At 47.7% G+C, this 26,285-nt stretch overlaps 2 protein-coding genes across 2 annotated transcripts in view; one reads left to right on the top strand and one right to left on the bottom strand.

Annotated features, from left to right (window-relative positions):
• Positions 1–5,805, top strand: part of LEXM (lymphocyte expansion molecule) — a 32,402-nt gene extending 26,597 nt beyond the window's left edge. The window contains exon 10 of the mRNA XM_024990131.2: positions 4,159–5,805. Coding sequence (XP_024845899.2) covers positions 4,159–4,225 — 67 coding nt within the window. The 3' untranslated portion in view covers positions 4,226–5,805. The remainder of the gene's footprint in view (positions 1–4,158) is intronic.
• A 7,965-nt stretch (positions 5,806–13,770) lies between these two features.
• Positions 13,771–26,285, bottom strand: part of DHCR24 (24-dehydrocholesterol reductase) — a gene marked incomplete at its 3' end in the record, with an annotated part of 32,648 nt that continues 20,133 nt past the window's right edge. Inside the window, 4 exon segments of the mRNA NM_001103276.1 lie at positions 13,771–15,041; positions 16,537–16,715; positions 16,885–17,082; positions 25,211–25,354. Coding sequence (NP_001096746.1) covers positions 14,888–15,041; positions 16,537–16,715; positions 16,885–17,082; positions 25,211–25,354 — 675 coding nt within the window.

The following is a 26,285-nucleotide window of genomic DNA, read 5'->3' as shown; positions in this document are numbered from 1 at the left end:
AAAGTTTGCTGTGATCCACACAGTCAAAGGCTTTGCTGTAGTCAATAAAGCAGAAATAGATGTTTTTCCTGGAACTCATTTGCTTTTTCAATGATCCAGTGGATGTTGGAAATTTGATCTCTGGTTCCTCTGCCTTTTCTAAATCCAGCTTGAACATCTGGAAATTCACGATTCACATACTGTTGAAGCCTGGCTTGGAGAATTTTGATCATCACTTTGCTAGTGTGTGAGATGAGTGCAATTGTGCAGTAGTTTGAACATTCTTTGGCATTGCCTTTCTTTGGAATTGGAATGAAAACTGATCTTTTCCAGTCCTGTGGCCACTGCTGAGTTTTCCATATTTGCTGGCATATTGAGTACAGCACTTTCACAGTATCATCTTTTAGGATTTGAAGTAGCTTACCTGGAATTCTGTCACCTCCACCAGCTTTGTTCATAGTGATGCTTCCTAAGGCCCACTTCAGGATGTCTGGCTCTAGGTGAATGACCACACCATCGTGATTATCTGGGTCATGAAGATCTTTTTTGTAGAGTTCTTCTGTGTATTCTTGCCACCTCTTCTTAATATCTTCTGCTTCTGTTAGGTCCATACCATTTCTGTCCTTTATTGGGCTCATCTTTGCATAAAATGTTCCCTTGGTATCTCTACTTTTCTTGAAGAGATCTCTAGTCTTTCCCATTCTGTTGTTTTCCTCTATTTCTTTGCACTGATCACTGAGGAAGGCTTTCTCATCTTTCCTTGCTATTCTTTGGAACTCTGCATTCAAATGGGTATATCTTTCCTTCTCTCCTTTGCCTTTAGCTTCTCTTCTTTTCTCAGCTATTTGTAAGCCCTCGTCAGACAACCATTTTGCCTTTTTGCATTTCTTTTTCTGGGGGATGGTCTTGATCATTGCCTCCTGTACAATGTCACAAACCTCCGTCCACAGTTCTTTAGGCACTCTTTCTATCGTATCTAATCCCTTGAATCTATTTGTCACTTCCACTATTGTGAGGGATTTGATTTAGGCCATACCTGAATGGCCTAGTGGTTTTCCTTTCTTTCTTCAATTTAAGTCTGAATTTGGCAATAAGGAGTTCATGAGCTGAGCCACAGTCAGCTCCCAGTTTTGTTTTTGCTGAGTGTGTAGAGCTTCTCCATCTTTGGCTGCAAAGAATATAATCAATCTGATTTCAGTATTGACAATCTTGTGATGTCCATGTGTAGAGTCTTCTCTTATGTTGCTGGAAGAGGGTGTTTGCTATGACCAGTGCCTTCTCTTGGCAGAACTCCGTTAGCCTTTGACCTGCTTTGTTTTATACTCCAAGGCCAAATTTACATGTTACTCCCAATAATTATCTTACAATTTGATAAAATTTGAAGTGAATGGCAGACATCAATACTTCCTCATGATTACTTGAGTAGGCATACTGACTTTTTAACAGTTGAAACTGAAGTCCCATTCCTTGTCCAGGAATCTGAAACTGAATCATAAATATCCATTTTTATAATAATAATAATAATAAATTCTTATATTATTGGAGTTTATAATATTGAAAGTGATTTTATATGTATTTACTGTACACAGTAGCTTTAAATATTTATTCATTATTTATGTGTCTGTGTCGGGTCTTAGTTGCAGCCTGCAAGATCTTTTGTTCAGCCATGTGGGTTCTTTCATGGCAGTGCACGGACTCTGTAGTTGTGGTGCATAGGCTTAGTTGCTCCTTGGCATTTGGGATCTTAGGTCCCCGACCAGGGATAAAACCCATGTCCCCTGCATTGCAAGGCAGATTCTTAATCACTGGACCAGGGAAGTCTATACAGTAACTTTAAAAGGTAGGAATTACTCTCAATATTTTTCAATTGGGTCCACTGAAATTCAGAGAGAGAGAAAGGGATTTCCTAAAGTTGCTGCTGGGAAATAGCATTCATGTGTGCAGTCTTCAAAAATTAATTGAGCACTTACTAAATGCCAGGTGTATCCTGGCTACTAGGACATTGTAGAATAGAATCAGAGAGACAGCAGTTCTGTCCCAGAGAGGCTCCCAGCTTTCTGGGGAGGGCACTCAACCCCTTCTCTAGAGTTATAGGGCAATATGAGGAGGAGGGTGAGGCAGGAGGGCCCAGGATTTTTCTACATCCAGGCTGTAGGGGAAGTTTGTTAAGCCTATAGCCTTCTGGAGGATGAGACCAGGAGGGAGGACCCTTTGAGCCTAGGAAGGCTAAGGCAACAAATAGCCTTCACCATGATCCGCATTCTCTTCCTCCTCCCCCCCGTCCATACCTGGTCACTCCCTTTTACCTCCTAGGCCTCTGTGCATGCTATTTTGGTGGGAGATTTGGAAGTTTGGACAGAGGACTCAGGAAGTTCAGTGCAGAGTCCCCTTTCCCTAGGGCTCCTAGCTATGTTCTTTGCACGAGGGTTCACTTCTTTCAGGGAAGAGCAAAAAAATTAGAGAGGAGGAAAGTGCATGAGCAAGGGAAAGGAAGCAAAAAATCTATGGTCAGTTGCCTCCCCCTTTCCCAGTTCCGAGCAACTACTGATACGATTACCAACACTATAGTTCTGCCTTTTCCAGAGTGTCGTATAAATGGAATCATGCTGTATATAGAATTTTGTCTGTTTCATTTTGCATTGTTCTTGAGATTAATCCATGTTGTTGCTTGGATCAGCAGTTTGTTCCTTTCTAATGCTGACTTATGTTCCATTGAATGGATGTACCACAGCTTATACACTTTCAAGGAGAGGGACATTTGGTTGTTCTCAGCTTGGGCAATTTTGGATAAAGTTCTACAAGCAGTCCCATATAGGTCTTCATGTAGACACATGCTTTCATTCTTCTTTGATGAATGTCTAGTGTAGAATATCTAGCTCACTTGGTAAATATATGTAAAACTTAATAAGAAGCTGCCAGACTATTTTCTGAAATGGTTGTACGAGTTTGTATTTCCACCAAAAATATATGTAGGATCTAATTGTCCTACATTTGATATTATAAGGCCCTTTTTGCTTCCAGCTTTAGACAGCCTAATAGGGGTATTTCCTTGTGGCTTGCATTTGCATTTCTTTAATGACAAGATGTTGGACATCTTTGCATGTACTTCCTCCATATGTCTTACACATTTTAAAAAATGGTTGCTTATTTTCTCGTATTAAGTTTTGAAAGTCCTTTATATATTCTAGGCATGCATCCTTTATCAGGTATGTGTTTTGCAAATATTTTCTTTTGGACATTCAAAAGGGGCTTAACAGGAAGTAGCTCTTGTGTTTTAAAGAGGTGCTCTGTGGCCTTGTGGGTGGAGGAGTGGGATGGGGCTGGACGGAGGCAAGGAGGCTATCTTAGTGTCAGGTGAGAGCCGAGGCTCTGAACAGGCCAGGGCGGTAGACTGGGGAGGAGTGGAAAGCAGAAGGCCTGGAGACCCACCAGATGGCTGTAAAGGCCTCTGTGGCCCTCTGAGCCCTCCTTCCTGCCTTCCTTCCTCTGACAGATAGTTGTGGACACCACCTTTCAAGGTGGACACTACCTGAAACAGTGTAGGCAATACAATACAGAAGAAATATCAGTAAAGAAATCGAAGTCTTGCCTTCATCAAGTTTACGTCTTGGTGGGGAAGACAGACAACGAGCAGACACACACACGTGTATGCCGTAATGGCTGGCAGACACTGTTAGACACACAAGGCAAGGAGTTGTTATGAAATGCCTCCTTCACAATGGTTACTGAGAGTGAACCAGAGAAGAGTCTTCACGTGTTCCACTCTCAGGAAAGAATCCGAGCAATAGGAAGAATGCTAGACTGTGGTCAGGGGCTCTGGGCTGGAATCCTGGGCATCAGGGTGACCTTAGGCAAATTCTTTCATTTTTCTGACCCTCAGTGTCCTTATTGGAATGATCTTTTAGGCACTAGGATTTTGTGTTTGAAGTTCTTACAAACCAGTTGAGGGTCTGATGAGCCAAAGTAGGTACCTAGCAGAGGACTGCCCTTAGAACCAGGCTGTTTTGTTGGAAAAACTCTAGAGGTCATCAGTTTGGCCTCTCAGTCAGTGTAGGTTCCCCTGGGAAGTACAACCAATAGGTACCTGTTCCTCCCCTACAGGTGCCTCTCCATGGATGGGGGGCTCACATCCTTCCCAGGGACCAGTTTCATTTTCTCTTTCTCTGTGTCTTTTTAAAGGGAAAGAATCACACCTTTTACTAAGGGGAAGTGTGTGCCAACTGTGGATCATAATTCAGATCCTTAAAGCTGCCCATGAAGGACAACCTGCAGTGACCGGAGGACCTGAGAGCCTGAAGACGAATCTGGGGGTGGGAGGGTAGGAGTGGGAATGGGGGTTCTTGGAGAAAGGACACATGGGGGTGCCTGGGAGAGGGGGAAGGGTGTGGTGGGATCACTTTTGCTGGAGACACCTACCAGAAGGTCACGGTGTCTTCTGGGACAGCAAGGCCGGATATCTTTTGATACCAGAGATCGATTATCCTGAGAATTCAAATTGGCCAGTGACATGAACACGGGAGCCAGATAGCAGATGGACTAAAGGAGTGGGATGTGGTTGACCCTCTTGGAACCCCTCCTATTCTAAAGCCAAAATGCTGACTCCCTGTTCAGTAAAATCCAAAGAGAGTTGGCAGAGTGTAGCATATGTCCTAAGGCAGCTGTATGCCCTCTCTGGGAATACTCCATCTCCATCCCAGGATGCTTCTGGAAGCTTGGCAGGGCCAAATGCCATAAGAAGTTGCTGACCTCCTGGGAACATGCAGCCATTGGGAACAATCAGTTACACCCCTCAAGTCAGACCTCACGGGCATGCCAGTCCAGCCCAGTGGTAGGTCTGCACAAGTTGGTCACAGTATCCTGAGCTTCTGCCCTCACTGTTTTCGAACAGAGAGAGATTGGGTGGGATGGCAGGAGTGTGCTATTCTTAGGGAAAAGGAGACAGGCTCAAGGCTTCAGTCACAAAACCCACATCATGATAAAAATACTTCAGACACCCTTAAGAGCACGGGTGCTTTATAGAAAAGCAGTTACTTCCTCACTCATGTCAAAACGACTATTTTGGAAGAAGTAAAACTGTTATTATTCACAGGTGCATTGTCTACTAAAAAAAAGTCCTGTTGAATCCTCAAAAAGGCTGATAAGCCAAACTAGGTGCACACCAGGTCTAATAAGTCAGCAGTGTTTCAGGAAATAAGATCAATATACTCAAATCAACAATTTCTGTACACTAGCAATAGAAATTGAAAATGCCATATATAATAACATCAAAATGTGAAATACCTAGGTATAAATCTGACGAAAGATGTGTAAGATTCATACAGTGAAAGCTTTAAAAAGCTTCTGAGAGAAATTAAAGAAGACCTAAATAAAAGGAGAGATATACCATAATCATGGATCAAAAACTCTGTTCTTAAGATGTCAGTTCCCCTATATCATCTATAGATTTAATTCAATACTGATCAGTCCCAGTAATATTTTTTAAACTGACAAGATGCTCCTAGAACTTATATGGAAAAACAACAGACAGAAAATAGCCAAAATAACTTTGAAAAAAATGAGTAAAGCTGGAGGACAAACATTACCTTACTCCTCCCTGGTGTGGAATGGGATCAGGATAGACGAATTAATAAAATGAAGAATCCAGGAACAGACCCACTTATCTATGGACAACTGATTCTCAACAAAGGTACAAAAACAATTCAGTGGTAAAAGAATAGTTTTTTCAACAAATGGTGCTATAACTATCAAATATCAATATGTAAAAAACAATGAATTGTAATCAGTGACTCACAGCATAGAAAAAAAAAAAAAAAAAAAAAGTCAAAATGAATCACAGTCCTAAATGTAAAACCTAAACTATAAAACTTCCCGAAGAAAACATGGGAAGAAAACTTTTGGACTTCGGGTTAGGCAGAAATTTCTTAGATATAAATGAACAGTAGACCTTTGAACAACAAAGGTTGAGCTGTGTGGGTCCAGCAGTTCAAGTGTGAGCGATCTGTGGATACAGAGGACTGACTTTAAAGTTATACATCGTTTTGACTGCACAGAGGGTCAGAGACCCTAACTCCCATACTATTCAAGGGTCAACTGTATTTGTTCTTTTATAGATCCTACTTTGGTACGGTATGAACAAATAGTTAAATTGGACTTAATTAAATTTTTTAAAATTTATTCTTCAAAGACACTGTTAAGAGAATGGAAAGACAAGCCACAAAGTGGGAGAAAATATATCTGATAAAGGACTTTGCCATGAGATACCAAAGTAATATGTGTTATAAACCACTTTGGAAAAGTTTGGCAAGGGACTTCCCTGGTGAACCAGTGGTTAAGACTCCTCGTTTCAATTTCAAGGGGTGCAGGTTAGATCCCTGGTTGGGGAACTAAGAGCCACATGCCTTGCAGTGTGGCCCCCGCCCCCCAAAATCCACTAAGCTCAGGGATAGTTTATTATCAAAGAAAAATGATGGAGCAAGATTAACCATGTGTGTGACCTTAACAATAGAATTAAGATTTAAAAAAATGAATAACTGTGTGTAATGGGGAACAGACCCCAAAATGAGATCTCAAGTTGCCCTACAACCAGCAGGAAAGGAGAATCATAACCCCAGGAGAATAAGGAGAAACCACACCCAAGTCTAAATTTTTAAAATGAGTTTTGTTTTGTTTTTTTTTAAACAGTTTGGCAAGTTAAAAAGTTAACCATATACCAACCACATGATCCAGTCATTCTTTCCTGAGAGTTACCCAAGAGAAAGGAGAGCATGTGTCTGTACAAAGACTGTACAGAAATGTTCCTAGCCACTTCATTTGTGGTAGCCCCAAACTGGAAACAACCCAAATGCCCATCAATAAGCCAAGGAACAAACAGTTGTGTATATCCATACAAATGTCAAGACTAACCAAACTGCACACTTCTAATATGTGCAGTTGATTATGTGTTAATTGTATTTCAATAAACCCTTACAGCTTAGGAGAAACTAAGGAGCAAACTCCGGGAGATACTGAAGGGACGGGAAGCCTGGTGTCCTGCAGTCCATGGGGTCGCAGAGTCGACATGACTTAGTGACTGAACAACAGCAGCAACAAAGGAGAAAACAGCTAAATGCAATGTAGGAACCTAGACAGGATTTTGGAAAGAAAAGCAACATTAGTGTTAAAATTGGTGAAATTCAAGTAGGGTCTGTGGTTCAGTTAATATTATGCCAATATTAATTTCTTATTTTTGATCATTATACTATGGTTATGGGTCTTCCCTTGTGGCTCAGCTGGTAAAGAATCCACCTGCAATGTGGGAGACCTGGGTTTGATCCCTGGGTTGGGAAGATCCCCTGGAGAAGGGGAAGGCTACCCATTCTAGTATTCTGGCCTGGAGAATTCCATGGGCTGTATAGTCCATCAGGTCACAAGGAGTCAGACACAAGAGAGTGACTTTCACTTCACTTCGCTTCACTATGGTGATGTAGACGATATTAACAGAGGAAGTTGGGCGAAGGGGATATGAGAACTCTACTGTCATTGCAACTTTTCTGTAAATCAAAAATTAATACAAAATAAAAAAGTTAAAAAAATATACACAATAAAACTTGTTTGAAGACTGCTTTATCTTATAGAATAAATATAATTTAAAAATATATCTTTAACTTACCACACAACTCAGAGTCACTGTCACCATAGAGAAAGTCAGCAAGTTAGGAGTATAAGAAAAACCTGTGTACTACTTTAAATTGGGCAGTTCTCAAGTACTTTGCTGTGAGATACCAAAATACTGTGTGTTACCAACATCACATACACTGAAAAGGGACATCTACTTATGATGGAGCAGAAGGTTCTCTGGTGCCATGGAAGGCTTGCTTTCATGGAAGGTTGGAAGAGCCACGGAATTAACACCCTTCAGGAGCTGCTCTCAAGCTGTGGACCAATCAAAGTTGAAATATAGACACCCAGCTCCCTCACCCTCTGTGGGATATAACTTTGAGGGGCATGTCTTACACAGGCTTTCAGAGTTTTTTCCAGTGCAATTAAAGTCAAGTTGTCCACAGTGGTAAGCTTTTTTTTTTTTTTTTTTTAAATATTGTTTATTTGGCTGTGCCAGATCTTAGTTATAGCACACAGGATCTTCGATTTTCATCGTGGCACGTAAGATCTTTAGTTGCAGCATCCGGGATCTTTAGTTATGCCTTGTGAACTCTTGGTTGCAGCATGTGGGATCCAGTTCCCTGACCAGGGATGGAACCCTGACCCTTGCACTGGGAGCAAGGAGCCTTAGCCACTGGGCCACCAGGGAAGTCCTGTAGCCTGCTGATAATGCAGACTTCATTGACTGTCATCCTTGCCCATCCCCCTCCCAGTGTTTTCTTCACCTTCCAAATAAAACTAGTTGCACCAAATCCTTGTCTCAGGGTCTACTAATGGGGATACCCTAACCCAAAGCACTCGTCAGTATTTTTCCAGCATCCCAGTATGTCACCTTGCCCACTCCTCCTCTTTGGGCACCACTGTGCCACTCCACACAACAACTCCCTGTCTGTCCAGTCTCTCCCTGCACACCCCAATAGGGGTTGACTGTGCAGTCGACAGCCTAAGCCCCGACTTACCAGGGAGCTCTCCGGCAGCAGTCCAGATAGTAAGTGCCTGCATTGAAAAACCCAATCTTTCCTCCTCAATGCCTCCTTTACTATCACTCATAATACTCACACTTCTGATACCAGATTGTGGGATTTTTCCCACACCAAGTGATTCTCTGTGACACCATCTGAGTGTCCTACAATTTAACTGAATCCTGACAGTACCACATGGAGATAGCATCAGATCCCACAGGGTTAAGGGCTCAGTCCCACAAGGCTGCCCCCCCACTTCAGATGCCAACTGCAAGTAGTATATCCCCTAGTTACTCATAGCTTCAAATTGGAGGCTCCCATGACCTCCTCCCTGCCTGGTTTCCATTATTTGCTAGAGTGGCTCATAGAATTCAGGAAAATACTTATATTCACATGTGTACTAAGCTTCCCCAGGTGGCTCAGATGGTAAAGAATCTGTCTGCAATGTGGGAGATCTGGGTTCGAACCCTGGGTTCAAAGATCCCCTGGAGAAGGGCATGGCAACCCACTCCAGAATTCTTGCCTGGAGAATCCCCATGGACAGAGGAGCCTGGTGGGCTATAGTCTAGAGAGTCACGAAGAGTTGGACATGACTGAACTGCTAAGCACAGCACAGCACATGTGTACTAAAGGATATGATGAAGGACACAGATGAAAAGATACATAAGGTGAGGTCTGGGACGGTCCTGAGCACAGGAGCTTCCATTCCTGTGGAGTTGGAGTGTGTCCTCCTCCCAGTACATGGGTGTATTCACCAACCCAAAAGCTCTCCAAAGCCCCATAATACTGGGATTTTTAGAGAGGTTTCCTCACATAGGCATGATCAATCATTAACTCCATTTGCAGTCCCTCTCCCCTCCCTGGAAGATGGGGGTGGTGGTGGCGGTGGTGGTGGTAGGGGCTGAAAGTTCCTAGTTTCTAATCATGGCTTGGTCTTTCTGGTGACTACCCGTATCCAAGAGCAATCCAGGTGCCCACCCAGAGTCATCTCATTAGAGCAAAAGACATGCCATCACCCAGGACATTCCAAGAGATTTAGGAGCTCAGTGTCAGGAACTGGGAGCAGATCTATCAATCTATCTCTTTATCTATATATGGATATAAATAGATATATATGGATTTATTTCTACCATCTTGCAGTGCCCCATTTTCCCCTTATCATTTCCTTGGATCTGCTTCCTAAAGGAAACCCCATGGGGAGGAGTGTGATGGGCAGAGAAGGATTCCGCTATTTCTGGGTTCCTTGTCTCAACTATCTTCAAACCATCTGTCTTCGGCAGTTCAGGCAGCTATAATAAATTACTATAGATTGGGTGGCTTGTACAACAATTTATTTCACATGGTTTTGGAGGCTGAGAAGTCCAAGACCAAGGTGCTGGAAGATCTAATGAAAGCACTCTTCCTGGTTTGCAGATGAACATCTTGTACCCTCAGAGAGGGCTAGCTAGTTCACGTGTTTTCTTAGGACACTACTCCTATCATGAGGGCTCCAACCTCATGGCCTAATTAACCTTCCAAAGGCCCCATCTCCCGATTCCACTATGTTAGAACATCAACATAGGAATTTGGGGTGGGGGGGACATAAACATTCAGTCCATAGCATCAAAATGCCACCTCCTAGACCTCATAAGGGCTTCCCAGGTGGCTCAGTGGTAAAGAATCTGCCGGCCAAGCGGGAGACACAAGTTTGATCCCTGGGTTGGGAGGATCCCCTTGAGGAGGAAATGGCAACCTACTCCAGTACTCTTGCCTAGGAAATCTCACGGACAGAGGACCCTGGTGGGCTACAGTCCACAGGGTTGCAAGAGTCAGACATGACTTAGAGACTACACAGCAGCAGACCTCAACAAAGCCTCCCAGTCTTTCCCAACGTAGCATGCCAGGCAGTCACCTGCAGTAACTAGACTTGTCCCACAGGAAGAAACCTGTGGGCCGTCTTAACACCAGGACGCGACCAGAAAGCATAGTTTTGAAATACGTCTACATTCAACTTGGGTAGTGTGTGTGTATGTGTACATGCACACACACACACGTGATCTTTCTTATATCAGCCAATTTTGGAGAACCAATTGTTGCAACTCTGGCATGAATGGTGTCAGGACACGGCCCATGTAGCTGAGGGCATGGTCAGGCAAGATGGTTCCCTGGCAGAAGGAACTGCTCTGGGTCAAAGCAGAATCCTCTGCTGATTCCTAAGCGACTTCGTTTCTGAGCCGAGTTCATGCAGAGATCCCTGATTCCCCACCACGTCTGGGGCTCAGCCCAGGGTCTGCTTTCACTGTTTCTGGCCTGGAGCTACTCTCAGCTGGCTCCGGGTGAGGCTCGTGAAGCATTTTGTTGTTGTAAGACTAGATGCTGAGTCTGCATCCTTGTTTAACTCAGTAAAAAGCCTCGATGTGGCCTCCAAGCAAATCACTTGACCTTTCCTGAGCTTCACTTTCCTCATCTATAAAATGGGGATAAAACTGACCCGCTTTTGTTACAGGACTGTGAGGATTAAAGAAGATATTTTATGTTATATGCTATTCATATGTAAGGTGATATTTAAGGCTTCAACTACAAAATCTGTTTTTAGGACATGAAAAGATTTCTCTTCCTTCAAGGAGAATTTACAAATCCTGATTTGTGAAACTCAACACCTGGAAAAAGAATTTCCTAAAGAGTTCCTCTCAAATAACTGTAGGACGGGACCCTGACATCACATATATTTTAGGACAATGTCCATCAGGTATATCTAGGATTTGCATAAAGCTTTATTGCCCTAAACTCAACCCTTATATCTCTGTTCATGTAATGAGGGTGAGTGAATCTGTTCTAACAAGTAGTCCTGAATAGGCAGTGACACAGCTACAGTAAAAGTTTATTTCTTGTTCCCCTAACAGACCAGGCCAAAGTCCAGGTTGGTGGGCAGTTTTCCAGACAGCGATTAGGGGATCCAGGCTCCTTCCCCATGTGACTTTGCCACCACCCATGGCCGGGTTGTCTCCAGCATAGAAGTACCAGAAGACAGGCGACCCTCACAGAGGGTTTTCCCACTGCAGCTCACATTCTCTTGCAGAGACTCTTAACACAAGAGCACACCCGAGGGCAAGGGAGGCTGGGGAGTGTGGGCCAGGGCTATGCTCAGAGGGAGGAGTGGGTTTTAGTGGACAGTTAGTAGTCTCCACTGGTCTGTAGACGAGGAAATAGTCTCAACAGGACTAACTGATTTGCCAGAATTAGTCAGGTCATCCCAGTGACAAAGCCAGGACTGCAGCCCAGAGCTTCTGACAGTCATGTTTGATGCCTTAAAAAGCACAGCCCCACTTTGAGTCATCACCTCACCTATTCTCACTTGTCTCCTAGCTTCCCAGTTTCTCCCTGTAGTCTGTTCTCTACCCTGCAAATAGGAAGATATTATTAACATCCATGCCAGATCATTGTGACAAAGATAGAAATTCAAAAATGGGGAAGAAAATTACCCTGGCCCCTCTACCCTAATACACCTGTCCCTCCGCCATGCCATCATCCAGACCTGGGTGTGCAGGTTCAAAGGGAAACTGGCCCGGTGAGGGGCAGAGCCTGCGCTTGAACCAGGACTGCCTCCACATCGTGGTCCTCAGAGCAAGAAATGACAGAGGCTACTTTCCAGGTCACACTTTTATTTTTACAGAAGGAGCAGCCACACAGCCACAGGGACAGGAAGTGTTCCGGACAGCAGGCACAGCACCTGCAGCTGTAAGAGCCTGATAGAGGGACCACGCCTTTCTCTGTGGTCCCCATGATTTCAGAAAAATACCACACATCACACACTGCCACCCCCATCCCCACCCCCTCCCTTCCCGTAACAGCTAATTATGCATCCTTCCAGCCAAAGAAACTGGCTAGAATCTGGATCTTACAGAAAAACTTTCATGCAGCCAAGAAACTCAGGGTTCTGGAAGGGAGAGGCCTCTTCTTATACTTTTCACACGTGCTCCCTGCACCCCACCACGTGCCAAGTTTAATTCCACCTGAAACCACCACCTGGCTGGATAGTGACAAGACTGGCTGCAAGAAAGAGCTGGCAACTCAGCTTGACATGCTTGGAAGACTGCCCCTTTCTAGGCAAGATATCACTGAAGCAAAACATGACCCTGAGGCTGGTGTGACCCCAAGACCCTCCCTCCCAGCCCCAGGTTCTGGGCAAGGTCTGTGAAGGGCAGGATTTTGGTTTGTAGGACTGAGGACAAGAGGCTGCTGGCATTTCTGGCTGCACTCCCAGGGGTCCCGGGACAGAGGCCCCACTGCTGAAAGGATGGGGCCTCATCTTGCTCGGGTTAACCCTTCCTCTACAGCAAGTAGGATCATCAGTTTACCGCTGAGCAAGAAGCCCACAGGCCTCACTGGGGGAGCTAGTGCCAGAGTTCACATGCTTTGCATACAAGCGAGAAAATGAGGTTTCTGATTTTATGCCCCCTCCAGAGGCCAAATGGGTAAGAGTGGTTCCTCCGCCTTCTGAGTGCCCCGAGTGCACCTGGCACTCCCAGGACCACATCAAGACACCATGGTGAGCCAAACCTGGGGTGCGTGGAGTGAGCCTTGGCAGCCAAAGTGTGACCCTGGGAGGCTTCTGGCAACCAGTGGTGACAATGACACTTCCTTGCAGGCCACAGATGTGCCTTTCTGAAAAGATGAGAGCTGGCCGTGGGCTGAAGGAAGTATCTGAAATGGCAGACAACCCCCACCTGGACCATTTACTTTCCCTCTGACTTTCCACGCAGACGAGGCTTTCTCGTGGGGTTCGCAATCACGGCTGTTTAAGATAGCCGTGCACTTCTAAAGCAGAAGAGCCTCGGGTAGTCTTGTGTACATGGATGTGACAGATGAGGAAACTGCAGCTCAGAGGGACAAATGACTTGTCCATGGAGGCAGAGCTTGTGAAGAATACAGCCAGGACTGAAACCCAGGCCTCCCAGCTCCCAGCCAGTGCTCTCCTCTATTCCAGAACATCACTGCCTGGCCCAGCTCACTTAATTCCCTTACATAATTCCCTCTCAGAGTCTGGGTTTTCAGCTGAGGCTGGGCAGTTCTTAAGATGGAGCTGCATAAACAACCAAGCTTTAACAGGTGGGCAGGGGCCTGGGAAGGTTTCCTTCCCTCTGGAATAGACACGAAGCTAACTTTTCTCTGAGCTTAGGATTTGTAAGGCACTAAAATTAACTACAGCTGGGGGTGGGGAGAGGAAGGAAAAAAAAAAAGGAGGGGATGAGTGGTTGGAGAAATCAAGTTGATGCTGTTTTCTTTCAGCGCCACAGTGAGGATCCCCACGAGACCTAAGGATGACAGGCTCCATTTTCCTGCTTGGTGTGGTCCCCCCACCCCGAGTCCCAGCCCCACTGCAGAGTGGAGGACACACCCCAGCAGGTTGAAGCAGGGTCTGGGGACAAGCGGCATGGAGGGTAGAGAGACAAGAATGAGCCCAGGTCCTATGGATTCAATTCAGAGCCAAAACCACTCACCCCACCTGCCCCAGGCCCAGACAGGATTCCACCCTGAAGTGTCTTCTCCAAGCACACGGTCCTCTCTGAGTGGACTTGGGCAATGGTTGCGGTGGGCCTGCAAGCCTGAGCATGAAGGAAGAAGGGGCAGGGCGTCACCAAGGAAGACAGAGGGAACTTTGGAATCAGACCTGACTTTGGCACAGCACGTCTTGGGCCCGCCCACCCCACCTGTTGCCCTCCCAAGAGCCCAGCGATGGAAAGGAACTTTCTTTCCTTCCCTCCGCGAGGAGCTCTTCTGGCTGACAAGTGATGGCAGAGCAACTCCAGGGCACCCCTTTCCACCAAACCTGAGCCGGGCAACCTGATGTGGAGCCTTCCCGGACTCAACCACGGAATTCAAAGCACTTTAGTCTGATGTCATGCTGAGCAGGAAGCTGCGCTAATAGTAGCTGTCAATTCTTTAGCACGTCTACTGCAATGGGTGCTTGACTTAGATGTCACAGCAGGCAGGGAGCATTACCCACCACAGCTTTCAACAGATGAGGAGTCGGGCTCAGAAGGGCTCAGTGACTCGCCTGGAGTCACACAGCTAATGAGTGGCTGAACTGGGAACTGGACTCAGGTTTGTCTGACTCCAAATCTCACATCCTTTCCACTCCACCCCGCCGCCCCTGGAAGCTGGGAGCAAGCCGTCAAGGCCATGTGGGTAGGGGGTGTCTCTGGAGGGGTTTCTTTCTCAAAGTGTGGATCTGGCAGAGCAGCCAAGCTTGAGTGAAGGGTAGATGCCTTCTGGCCCTGGGGACAGGGTCCCCCCTCGCGTCTGCCTCCTCCTGGACGGGCTCCGGCTCAGTGCCTGGCAGCCTTGCAGATCTTGTCGTAGACCTCAGGGAAGGCATCCTGGCAGCCGAGCTGCTTCCGCAGCCTGTGGTACAGGGAGCCGTCGAACATCTCCCAGAACTCCTCCCGGTCCATGTAGCAGTCGGCATACAGCATCTGGAACCTGCAGTGCAGACACAGGGGTGAGGGCTCAGGGGCGGGGCACAGAGGCCCCAGGAGGGGAAAAGGGTGCAGAGAACTCCAGTCACCCCTAATGCGCCCCTAGTGCACTGCCTGCTCTGCAGGGCAGGGCGAGCTTTTGGGGGATTTCTCTTGTTTGACCCCCCCACTAACAAGCTAGTGGTTGAGGTTGGGGCATGAATTTTAACCCCATTTTGCAGACGGGGAGTCTGGGCTCAGGGCGTTAAGTGGCAGCAGAGGAAGAGTTAGAAGGATGCAGTGTGCTGCATGTCTGCTCCCCTGATGCAGTTGCCAGGCCGCTTTCTTTCCCTTTTTTGACATTCAATAAGCTGCACGTGATGAAAGCATATAGCTCAAAGCTATACGGATACATTGTATAACACGGGAAATAGACCCACTATTTTATAATAACTATAAACAGGGCATGTGTTCATGCTAAGTTGCTTCAGTCCTGTCCAACTCTTTGGGACCCTATGGACTGTAGTAGCCCTCCAGGCTCCTCTGTCTGTGGGATTTTCCAGGCAAGAATACTGGTATGGGTTGCCATGCCCACTCCAGGGGATCTTTCCAACCCAGGGATCCAACTCGTGGTTCTTATGACTCCTACATTAGCAGGCGGGTTCCTTACTACTAGGGCCACCTGGGAAGCCCATAAATAGAGCGTGACTTTTAAAAATTGTGAATCACTATATCGTATACCTGTAATATATAATATTGTACATCATCTAAACTTCAACAAAATAAATATAGACAATAAGCAAATTTTTAAAATACATTAAAAAGGAAAACCACAGCTTGATAAGTTCGATGTTATATAATGTCTATAACCTTGAAACAGTCACCTCAGTCCAGACAACAGCCATAGCCATCCTCACAGCCTGAATTCCCTGGTGCCATCCATCACCCTCCACAACCCCAGGCAGACCTGCCTTCTGTCACTATGGGTTCAACTGTGTTTTCCAGAATTTTATATAAACAGCATATATATATATATATATGTATATGAAAATAGAACCATAGAGTACTCTTTTTTCCTGGCTTCTTTCAGTCAGCATAACTATTTTGAGATTCGCCTACAGTGTTTCAGGACATTTCTGAATGATGCTCTGCCCAGGCCTCTGTGTGGCTTTCATGGTCCTGAGTCTTCCCTCCTCAGTTTTGGTGTCCAACCTGGAGCAGGAGCCCCTGGCTATGTCTAAAGCACTCCCATGGCCTGCCCTGCAGTGGGGAGCAGGGTAACTCCTGGGTTTCTGGCTCTAGCAGCTAGGGTATACTGTTGGGATACTCAGTGGAGGGGCGGGAGATGCAGGTGTAAGGGAAGGCTAAGAACACCTGTAATTCCACCTCCTTAGAATCTCCCAACTCCCTTCCTGAATCTGAGGGGTCGTTCAGCACCCAAGGGTCTGGCCATGGAGCTGGCGTCTTGGCCTTCCCCGCACCCTCCCAGGACACTGTCCACACTCTGGGCACTTGCTCACCCGTGCACACTTCGGACAAACTTCTCCAACTGCCTCATGCAGGACCGGGCTTCAAAATGCTTCACACGTGGCTCCCCGTAGGCACCGATATCGACATAGAGCTCGGCCTCATCTCCCTTGGGGTGCACCAGGCCCGGCTGGCTGGGCAGGATGAATGGGCACAGCCAGATGGGGTAGACCTGGGGGCCGGAAGGGCAGGTCAGTGCTTTTCCTCACACAGGTGGAAGGCTTGCAGCCAGTCCACCCCGCTCCTGATCAGAGGATGGCTGCCTGGGGCCCCCCGCTGCCCAAACAGCCATCTCTCCCCTGCTCCCCGCAAGCCCCAGCTGAGTTCCCAGCCCCACTCACGTGGATGTCGTTGTGGAAGGTGTGCAGGGCCTGCGGCAGGCACTTCATGGGCACCAGCATGTCCTGTACCACGTGGTGCTGCTCGTACAGCTTGCGCAGCGTCTCGCCCTGGGTCAGCTTCAGCAGGGAGATCTTGGGAGGCACCATCCAACCAAAGAGGTAGCGGAAGATGGGGTTGTTGCCAAAGGGGATGATGTCCTGAAAGATGAGGGTTGGGGATGGAGAGAAGGAGCCCAGCAGGGCCCAGTGTCCCCCTGGGCCAGGACCTCCCTGGGGGCTTCACAGAAGTACGACGGGTCCACTCCTATCTGCAGGGGCAGTGGTGGTACCCAAGGTTAACCCAGCTGGATCTGGGTTTGATTCCCGGCTCTGGCATTTACGAGTTGTGATATCCGTGGGCTGGTGACTTGACTTTTCTGAGCTCAGTTTCCTGATCTGTAATATGGGACTTGTGAGAGTGAACAGTGAATACCAAATGGAAGGCACTCAGCCTGGGGCAAGACGACAACGAAGCCATCATTGCTGTTCTGGTTGTTGAGGTCACTGTGGCGGACACAGTGCGGGTGTTCCATAAATGCTTGGGAAATAAACGCTGTTGACTGCCGAGACAGATGGATACCCACAGAGCTTAAGCAACTTTCCCTAAGGTAACACAGCCAAGTGTGTGTGGCAAAGGTCTGGCGCAGGCCCCACGAGCCTTCGGTTGACAGCATCTCCTGAGGCTTTCTCTGACACCCCTATTAAACTGTCACTGCTCCCCATCCTTCCATACACACAACTGCAAGTTCTTGCTCACCTGTCAAGGCCAAGCTCAACAGCTATCTTCAACTCTAGGCAGAACTAGATGCTTCCTCTTGTTCCTGTGGCCCCTCATGGGGCCACCCGCCTGCCTCCCCCAAGCTGGCCTCTCAGGAAACCCCCCTGAGCAGGGCTGGCCTTCCTCTTCTGTGCCTCCAACTGCCATGCGGGAGGAGCCACTGCTCACGATTGTCCTCTCTGCTCCCAGCTTGCCATCTTCCTCAAGGTGACCAGCGTCCATCTGGCACCCCATCCTCACAGCTCCTGGGACCTTGAAGCCAAGGCATTCCTTCCTTCATTATGTAATGACGAGGTGCCTATGTGCTCAGGTGCGAGGTTCTGTGCTGGGTGCTGAAGATACCCAGGTCACCAAGACGTGGTCCCTGACCCCAGGTGTGGAAGAGGTGCAACAGAGAGAGGCAGCACATAAAAGGGTCCACTTCAGACTAGGGTCAGGGGCAGCTTCCCAAAGGAGCCACCATGCTAGGCTTCAGAGGCTGTGTGCCCCTCCCCTCCCCTCCCCTTGAATCGCCTCCTCTGATTGCCAGCCCTCTTCTGCAAGGAAGGGAGGGGCCTGTCTGCTTTCTTCTCTGTTCGATTCCAGCTCCTACACCAGTTACTGGAATACAACAGGAGCTTAGCAAATAGCGTGGCCTTTACTGTTCTCTTGGTTGTCTTTGGAGAAGCCACACAGCAGAAACAGCAGAAACGCTCCGCAAAGGCCCAGCCTCCTTCCACAGCCCTGACCACTCATCATTCCTCCTCCATCCCAGTCTCATTCCCCTCCCCAGAGGCAGGCATTGTTAGGAATTATTTGTGTCCCTTCCTAGAGACATTGGTGCACAGACAAGTCTGTGGGCTTAAAAAACCTGCAACTCACAATTGGCAGCATCTGCTAGGCTCCTGCTTATCACTGGACCCTGAGCATCAGCACACAGGGTGCTACTGCGTTCTTTGTCCTGGCTTCCTGACCCTGTACAGACTGTCTTGTTTTACTGCACTTCTGATCTGTGACCAGTGGTCTCTGACATCATACTCTGACTCACTGACAGCTCAGATAATGGTTAGCATTTTTCAGCAACAAAGTATTTTTAAATTAAGGTATATCCTTTTTTTTTAAAGACACAATGCTGGTGCTCACTTAATAGACTATAGTATACTATAAACACAACTTTTCTATGCACTGGGACACCAGAAAATTTGTGTCACTCACTTTAGTGTGATATCCGCTTTATTGCAATGGCCTGGAACCCAACATGCAGTGTCTCCAAGGTGACCTTTCATGGGCTTGGGCTGCAAAGTCCTGGCTCCTGGCCTCAAGGGGAGACAACTTTGGAGGATTACACAGCTGCAGACCTCCCTGTGGCTTGGCTAAGGTCTTTGCTATGACTGTATCACACCTCGACTTGTCTCTCCACCCACCCCTACTTGCATTTTCTCTCGCAGCTGAGGATCACCAGAGTCCCTGCAAATAAACTCCCTGTGTGCACATCTCAGTAGTAATAAACCCATCCTTTCAGATTCTTCCTTTAACTTCAGGCAGTAAAGGCTAGTGTTTAGCAGCAAGAGGTGGAGCTTAACTCCCCCAACCTTGAGTGACTGGAGACTCCACTCTAACAGGAGAATACGGAGGGAGTCGCAAGGTGATAAGACTGGGTCACGGAAGGCACTGAGGACCCCTCCATGGTCTCTCTGGATCACCTGCTCTGGGGGAAGTCTGCTGCCCTAAGGTGAGGCACGTGAGCAGCCCAGGTGGCAATGAACACAGGCTTCTCATTGACAGCCACCTTAGGGGGCCTTCCAGAATGCAGATTCTCACCTTCCTAAAGACTCTAGCACACCAGCCTGACCGACACCTTGACTGCAACTCTGAGCCAGAATGACCCACATCATTGCTCTCCAATCTCTGACCCTCGAAACTGTGTGGTAACAGATGGCAGCTGCTTTCATCTTCAGAATGTGGGGTGAATTCATTATGCAGCAATAGATAACCCTTACTATTACACTCTATCCCTTACTGAGCTGTGTTAATTTAGACAACCTAAACCAGCTTCTTCATCTGTAGAAGGGAAATAACACCAGGACCTACCTTTCCAGGGTTGTCAGGAAGACGGAGAGAGCGGCATAAAGTGTTTGACATAAGAACTAACACATAAGGAGGGATTAATGTTAACTACTGTGACTCTCATTCTGATGTGCTCTCATGTACTTTGCTGGCTCCTCTTGCCTTTCCTGTCTCTTAAATATTCCTGCTCACACCTCCCACAACCTTAACACTGCTCTTGGCAGGGATAAAGGAGGAGTTGGGAGTTTTCTGCCTTTGGCAAAACTTTCCACCAAATGCTCTGGGCCTGGACACTCCTTGAAGCAGGACTAATAGGGATGGAGGAAGCCCAGGGCTCCCCAGGCCTTGAGGAACCAACCCTCTCTGCCCACTCCTGCACCCCTCACCACTGCCCCACATTCTGCCCAGAGACCTCACCCATGTTTAGAACTGACCCGACACCCCCTTGTAGGACACCACCAGGTGTAAGTCTTTCGTGCCTGACTTTCCTGTTTATCTTAGCTGCTGTGGCCTTCTGGGTATCTCTAACCAGCATCCTTGCTGTGCTGCAGCCATGCAGTATCTTTTCATCTGATCCCACCAGCCACTGTTCCCCATCTCCCAACCCCTCCCCTGTGCTCTCTCATGGTCTAACAGCAGCAAACCTGCTCCATCCTCAAGTTATTCTCTCGAGCATCTACTTGTCTCCGTGCTCTTAGCTGATACCTGGCTGCAGCCCTCTGGCGTGGTGTCATTTTCTCTCCATGACCCTCTGGAGTAGATGGAGGTGAGGTGGGCTCCTCTTGGCCCCTCGTTACTGCTTCGAGGTCTCTGCCCCTCCTTTCTCCGGAAATCCTCAGCGACATCCCCACCACCTCCACCCCCACCAGCCCCCAAATGCCCGGATCACTGCCACCTTCCCCAACACTGATGCTATCACTGATATGGTTTAACACCTGCCCCCCGATAATCCTGTTTGTCCTCCCTTTCACCTGGCCTCTGCACTGACTTTCGCATCACGCTCCTGAGCAGAGGATGACAAACTAGAGCATGTGGGGACCGGTCTGCAAGTGGATCCAGCCCACTGGCTAAATCCGGCCCCTGCCTGTGTTTATATATAGTTTCACTGGAGCACAGCCACACTCATCTGTTCAAGCGCTGCCCAGGGCTGCTCTTGGGCTACAAAGGCAGGGCTGAGCAGCTGTGACAGGAAGTTTGATCTGCAGAGCCTAAAGCCTTTGCTATTTGGCCCTTTAAAGAAGTTTGCTGACCTCTTGATGTTATATTCACTACCTCTGTTGACTTGGGGGGAAAGAAAAAAAATAATGTCAGAGCTATGAGTTGAGTTTATTCAGTATCTCACTGAGATTGCAGCCCAGAAGACCCACTCTCAGTGCTGTGAAACTGTTGTGAAGAGGTAAAGGTGAGGTCAAGATGTATGTGATTTTGGCAAAGGATACATGTCATCCAGAGCTTCTCTGGTGGCTCAGTGGTAAAGAAACTGCCTTTCAATGCAGAAGACTCAGGTTTGATCCCTGGGTCGGGAAGATACCCTGGAGAATGGAATGGCTATCCACTCCCATGTTCTTGCCTGCGAAATCCCATGGACAGAAGGAGCCTGGTGGGCTACACTCCATGGGGTCACGAAGAGTCAGACATGACTCAGAGACTAAACAATTGTCATCAAGCACATCTCTTGGTTGAAGGTTGTTTGTAGTTACAAGGAACAGATGTCTTATTAATGGTTTCATTGCTTTACTAAGTACGTGAAGATGCAAGAGTTTTGGAAAATTTTCTCCTCAAAATATCTTCTAACTATGTGAAGGTCTGTTCTGGTAGTTTGCCCAGAGCACAGACAGCGTCATTCTTGATCTTTACCCTGAATTCCTTTCAGGGTGTGTTGAAGGTCAGCTTCTGCAGGGGCTAAGGACTTCATTCCTGCAGAACTGGATGTCGGGGAAAACACCACAGTTTCCATTTCACGCATTGGTCCTCTGGCCACCACTACCTCTCCCTTCCTGCTGCTTAGGCCCTCCAGTGCTCTGACATCAACTCTTCACCCCAAGGGGCACCCAGGCCAGCATGTCAGTCCCATCAGCCCCGCATATCCTCACCACCCCCTCCCCCAAGCTGGCTCCGAATTCATCACGATCCTGTCCCAGCTTCTCCAACCCTGCCTCACTTGTCTTACTCATCCGCAAAATCTCAACCGTGGTTAAATCTAACTTTCTCCTTATTCTCTGTCCCATCTACACAGCTGAATGTGTGAAAACCTACAGCCACCAGGGCCGGTCTCTGTAAATGCATGCTCAGGAATCTTTGGCAGGCCCACTGTTGCCTGGCAACCCTATGACATTTTCCCAGTCAACTCATTCCCACTCTCCAAGGGACAAGTTCCCAACTCCTCTCTTCTCAGTCCTTCCACAACCCCTCGCCCCCTCATCTTGGCTGAAGTCCTTGCTTCCTATTTCGCTGAGAAGCAACTGGAAGAGAAGGCCCACACCCCATAGCAACTGTTCCATTAACTGTCCAGGGGTGACTCTCCAGGCTCTCACTAAGGGCACCCTCTCCACCCAAGCGCAGGATCCACCATGCTCAAGGCTCACCCTGCGAGCACACCCTCTTTCCTGCACTGCCAGCACATCAACATGCAGTCATTTCTCCTTCTGTTGTCTCCTCTCGATCCCACATCCCCCTCCGGCTACCACCCTATTTCTCTGCTTCCCCCGATACTGAGCCTTCCTAGATCTCTGTTTTCACTGTCCCCACTTCCTTATCTCCGTTTTCTCTTTAACTCACATCAGGCTTTCAGCCCCATGACTCAAGGTCATCAGTGACCAGAGGTCAATTCTTTGTTCTCGTCTCACTCAGGGACATTTGACACAGTTGTTCATCTTCCTTCTTGTCACACTGTCCAGGTTGCCAGTTCTCCTGGGTTTCTCCTTCCCTCCGACTGATGCCGCCTTCTCCTCTCCTGGCTGGTTTCTCCTCCCCTGACCTGTAGGGCTTGGCTCTGGGACTTGTCTTCTTTACCTTCCCTCACTTGTTTAGTCCCATGACTTTAATTAACATCTCTCTGCTGATAGTACCCACAGTGGTATGTGATCCTTCAACCTTTGAAGATCTGACATTTGTGCCAACTGCCCACTTGACATCCCACCTGGATGTCTGAGAAGGATCTCACGCTGACATGTCCCAGACCAAACTTCTAATTTTCCTTCCCAGACCCCTCACCCACATTGTCCATGGCAGTCAGTGGCACCTCAGGTCACCCAGTTGCTTGGGTCCCTAACCTTGGAGTCATACTCTGTTGGAAATCCTGTTGGTCGGTTCAATCTTCGCAGTACCTCCCAGATCTGAGACTCCTTTCCTCCTCCACTGCTACCACTCCAGACAACAGAATCCTTCTTTCTTCTCTTCCAATCTAAGTCACCCTACCCCATCCACTCTCCATCCAGCTGTCAAAACTATTGTTTTAAAACAAAAATCAGGTCATGTCATTTTTCTGTACAAAGTCCTCCACTAGCTTTCTTATCACACAAAGCAAAACAGAAAGTCCTCCCCTGAACTACAAGGACCTACATGATCTAGGCTCTAACTGCTATTCGACCTCATTCTCCACCATGGGTCTAGCTAAAGGGCCTTCTTGCTGTTTTTTAAAAACATGCAGACTTGCCGTGACAACTTGCATCCTGCCGTGATGTAAAAAAATGGAGTTGGACCCCCACCTCTCACCAAATATACAAAACTTGAAATGGATCAAGAACCTAAATATAAGAGCTAAAACTATAAAGCTTTTAGAAGATAACACAGGAATGAATCTTCATGATTAATGCTAAATCTCCACTGGATTTAGCAATGGATTCTTACAGATACGACCCTTAAAAGCATGAGTAACGCAAGAAAAACTAAACTGGACATCATCAAAACCAAAAACTTTTGTAAATCAAAAGACATTATCAAGGCAGTGAAAGACCACCTACAGAATGCGGGGAAATATTTGCAAATCATGTGTTTGATAAAGGTCTAATAATCCAGAATATATACAGAACTCTTAAAACAACAAAGATCAACAACAGTGTAATTAAAATTGGGCAAAGGATCCGAATAGATAGTTCTTCAAAAAATATACAAATGGCCAACGGGCACTGGAAGGATATTCAACATCATCAGTCATTTGGAAAATGCAGACCAAAATTACAGTAGGACTCTACTTCTCACCCACTAGGATGGCTACAGCAACACACCAGAAAACAGCAAGCACTGCTGAGAATGCAGAGATATTGGAACCCTTGCATGCTACTGTCAGGAATGTAAAACGGCTCACCACCGTGAAAACGTCTGGCAGTTCCTCAGTAAGTTAGACACAGAATTATCACACAGATCCAGCAGTCCCACTCCTAGGCAGAGACTGCCCCCAAACCAAAAACTAGTATCCAGATAAATTTGTGTACATGAATGTTTACAGCAGTGCTATTCACAAAGCCAACAGGCGGAAACAACTCAAATGTCCACCGGCAGATGAGTGGAAAAACAAACTGTGGTTCATCCATACAATGGGGTGTTTTTCAGCCACACAAAGGAATGATGTACGGATACATGCTACAGCGTAGATAAACCCTGAGAACAGCCTTAGTGAACATGCCAGACACAAAAGGCCATGTGTTGCGTGATTCCATTTATATAAAATGTCTAGAATAGGTAAACCCGTAGAGATGGAACACGGACCACTGGTTGCCAGAGTCTGGGGAAAGAGAATGCGGAGTAACTGCTTAATGGGTACAGGGCTTCCTTTCAGGGCAATGAAAATATTTTAAAACTAGATAGAGGCAGTAGACACACGATATCAGGAATATACCAAATATACTGAATTGCATACTTTAAAATGGTTAAGTTTATGTTTTCACTTCAATTAAAAAAAAGGAAAACAGCAACTCAGCCAGCCCACTGAGGAGCCGTGCTCTGGTTCTTCCTCTGCCTGGAGCACTCTCTCAAGTTCTGCCTGGTGTGTCTTCCCCATGCTGGTCTCTGCTCATAAGGCAGCTCCTGAGAGGCCTTCCCTCACCCCCTATTTAAAATGTCACCACTCCCCATCTCTCATGGCACAGTAGCAAATTCTTACCCACAAGTCAAGGACACGCCTGACAGCAACCCCCAGCCCTGGGCAGGACCAGCCGCTTCCTGTGGCCCTTCTCAGGGCCGGCGGCTGGCCGCTTGGCCAGGCTACAGTGTCTCAAGGATGGGACAGGTCTGAGTTCCCCAGAGCACCCAGCCAGGGGACCCACTTTCTGGCTGGTACTTGGGGAAACTCTGCTGCTTTATGGAAGGCGGCCATTTCCGCAGAAGGAGACACTGCACTGCCCGGTGAGAGGCTGCTCCGGTTCCTGAGGACAAAGCCACTCTTCTCCCCCAGGGGAGGGGAAACTGCGCCGGTTCCCAGCCTGGCCAGGAGGAGCCAGGACTACTGGGAAATCCGAGCCTCACCTGGAGCTCCCAGAAGATGCTGCGCGTGTGGCGGTGATAGTAGTGTCTCAAGGGGATGTACTCCAGGCCCTCTCGGTTTGTCTTCAGGTAGTTCTCCACGTGCTTGAAGAACCAGGGCTTGTAGTAGTTGCCAATGCTGTTCAGCTGAAATGCCAGAGGGCACTGCTGTCAGGCTCCAGACAAGCCCCAGAGGCCACTGGGGTGTAACAGAGATGCCTGGCTTCTGTTTAGCACTCCTGGCCTCCCTAGAGCTCTTTCATGTCTGTTAATCACCTTGGAGGCTCTTGAAAGCTGGATGAGGTTAAGCACAGCGGTTTTCTCTAGCAGAGAGAGCAAAAGCTCACGGAGGTTAATGGTGAGCCCAGGGCCCAATGGTGAGCTCCTGACAGTCTCGAGAGCTCAGCCCCCTCCTTGTCAGGGAGAGAACTGAACAGCTGATGCCTACTGAGGTCGGCCACAGTGCAGTGGTCCGCACAGACACGTTCCTCCCTGCCTGCCTCCCACGAGGCCAGTGTTGGCACACAGTGGGGCTCACCCGTCCCACTGGGTCCTCGGCTGACAGTGTTTACTGACCAAAACGCTTTCCCTGCTGCCCTGGACCAAGCTCCATGTCCTCTGGCCAAGGCATTCCCCCCACAGACAGCCAACATCAGAGGGAGATGCTCACTGTAAAGCTATGGCTTCCTGGCATTGAGCCCCGCCGTCTCCAAGCCTCAATCTTACGTTTAGCTGGTGTCTTCTTCAGTCTTAAATGGTTCAGGACTTTACCTACTGCGTGCCCTGGGGTGACTTAGCTTCTCTGGGCCTTAGCTTATTCACCCATGAAAGGGACTGTGGGTCGATGCTTTCAGAGAGAGAGAGGCAGGGCAGCCGCCCAGAAAGGTCACAGGCTCCAGGTTGGGTGGCTGAGGCCTGGCCCTCGCCTAGTAGCCCACTAGCTGTGTGACACTGAGCAGGTCACTCTGAGCTTGTTTCTTCACATGTTAAATGGCAGTAAAAATAGATACTTTGTGGGAGATCTTTGTGCCTGTTAGAAATTACATACATACACACTGCAGACGCTTGGGCCCATTCT

This window comes from Bos taurus, chromosome 3, assembly GCF_002263795.3.
Source record: "Bos taurus isolate L1 Dominette 01449 registration number 42190680 breed Hereford chromosome 3, ARS-UCD2.0, whole genome shotgun sequence".
Lineage (NCBI taxonomy): Eukaryota > Metazoa > Chordata > Mammalia > Artiodactyla > Bovidae > Bos > Bos taurus.
Note: the sequence above shows the minus strand (reverse complement) of the source record. Positions and strands in the feature narration are given on the sequence as shown.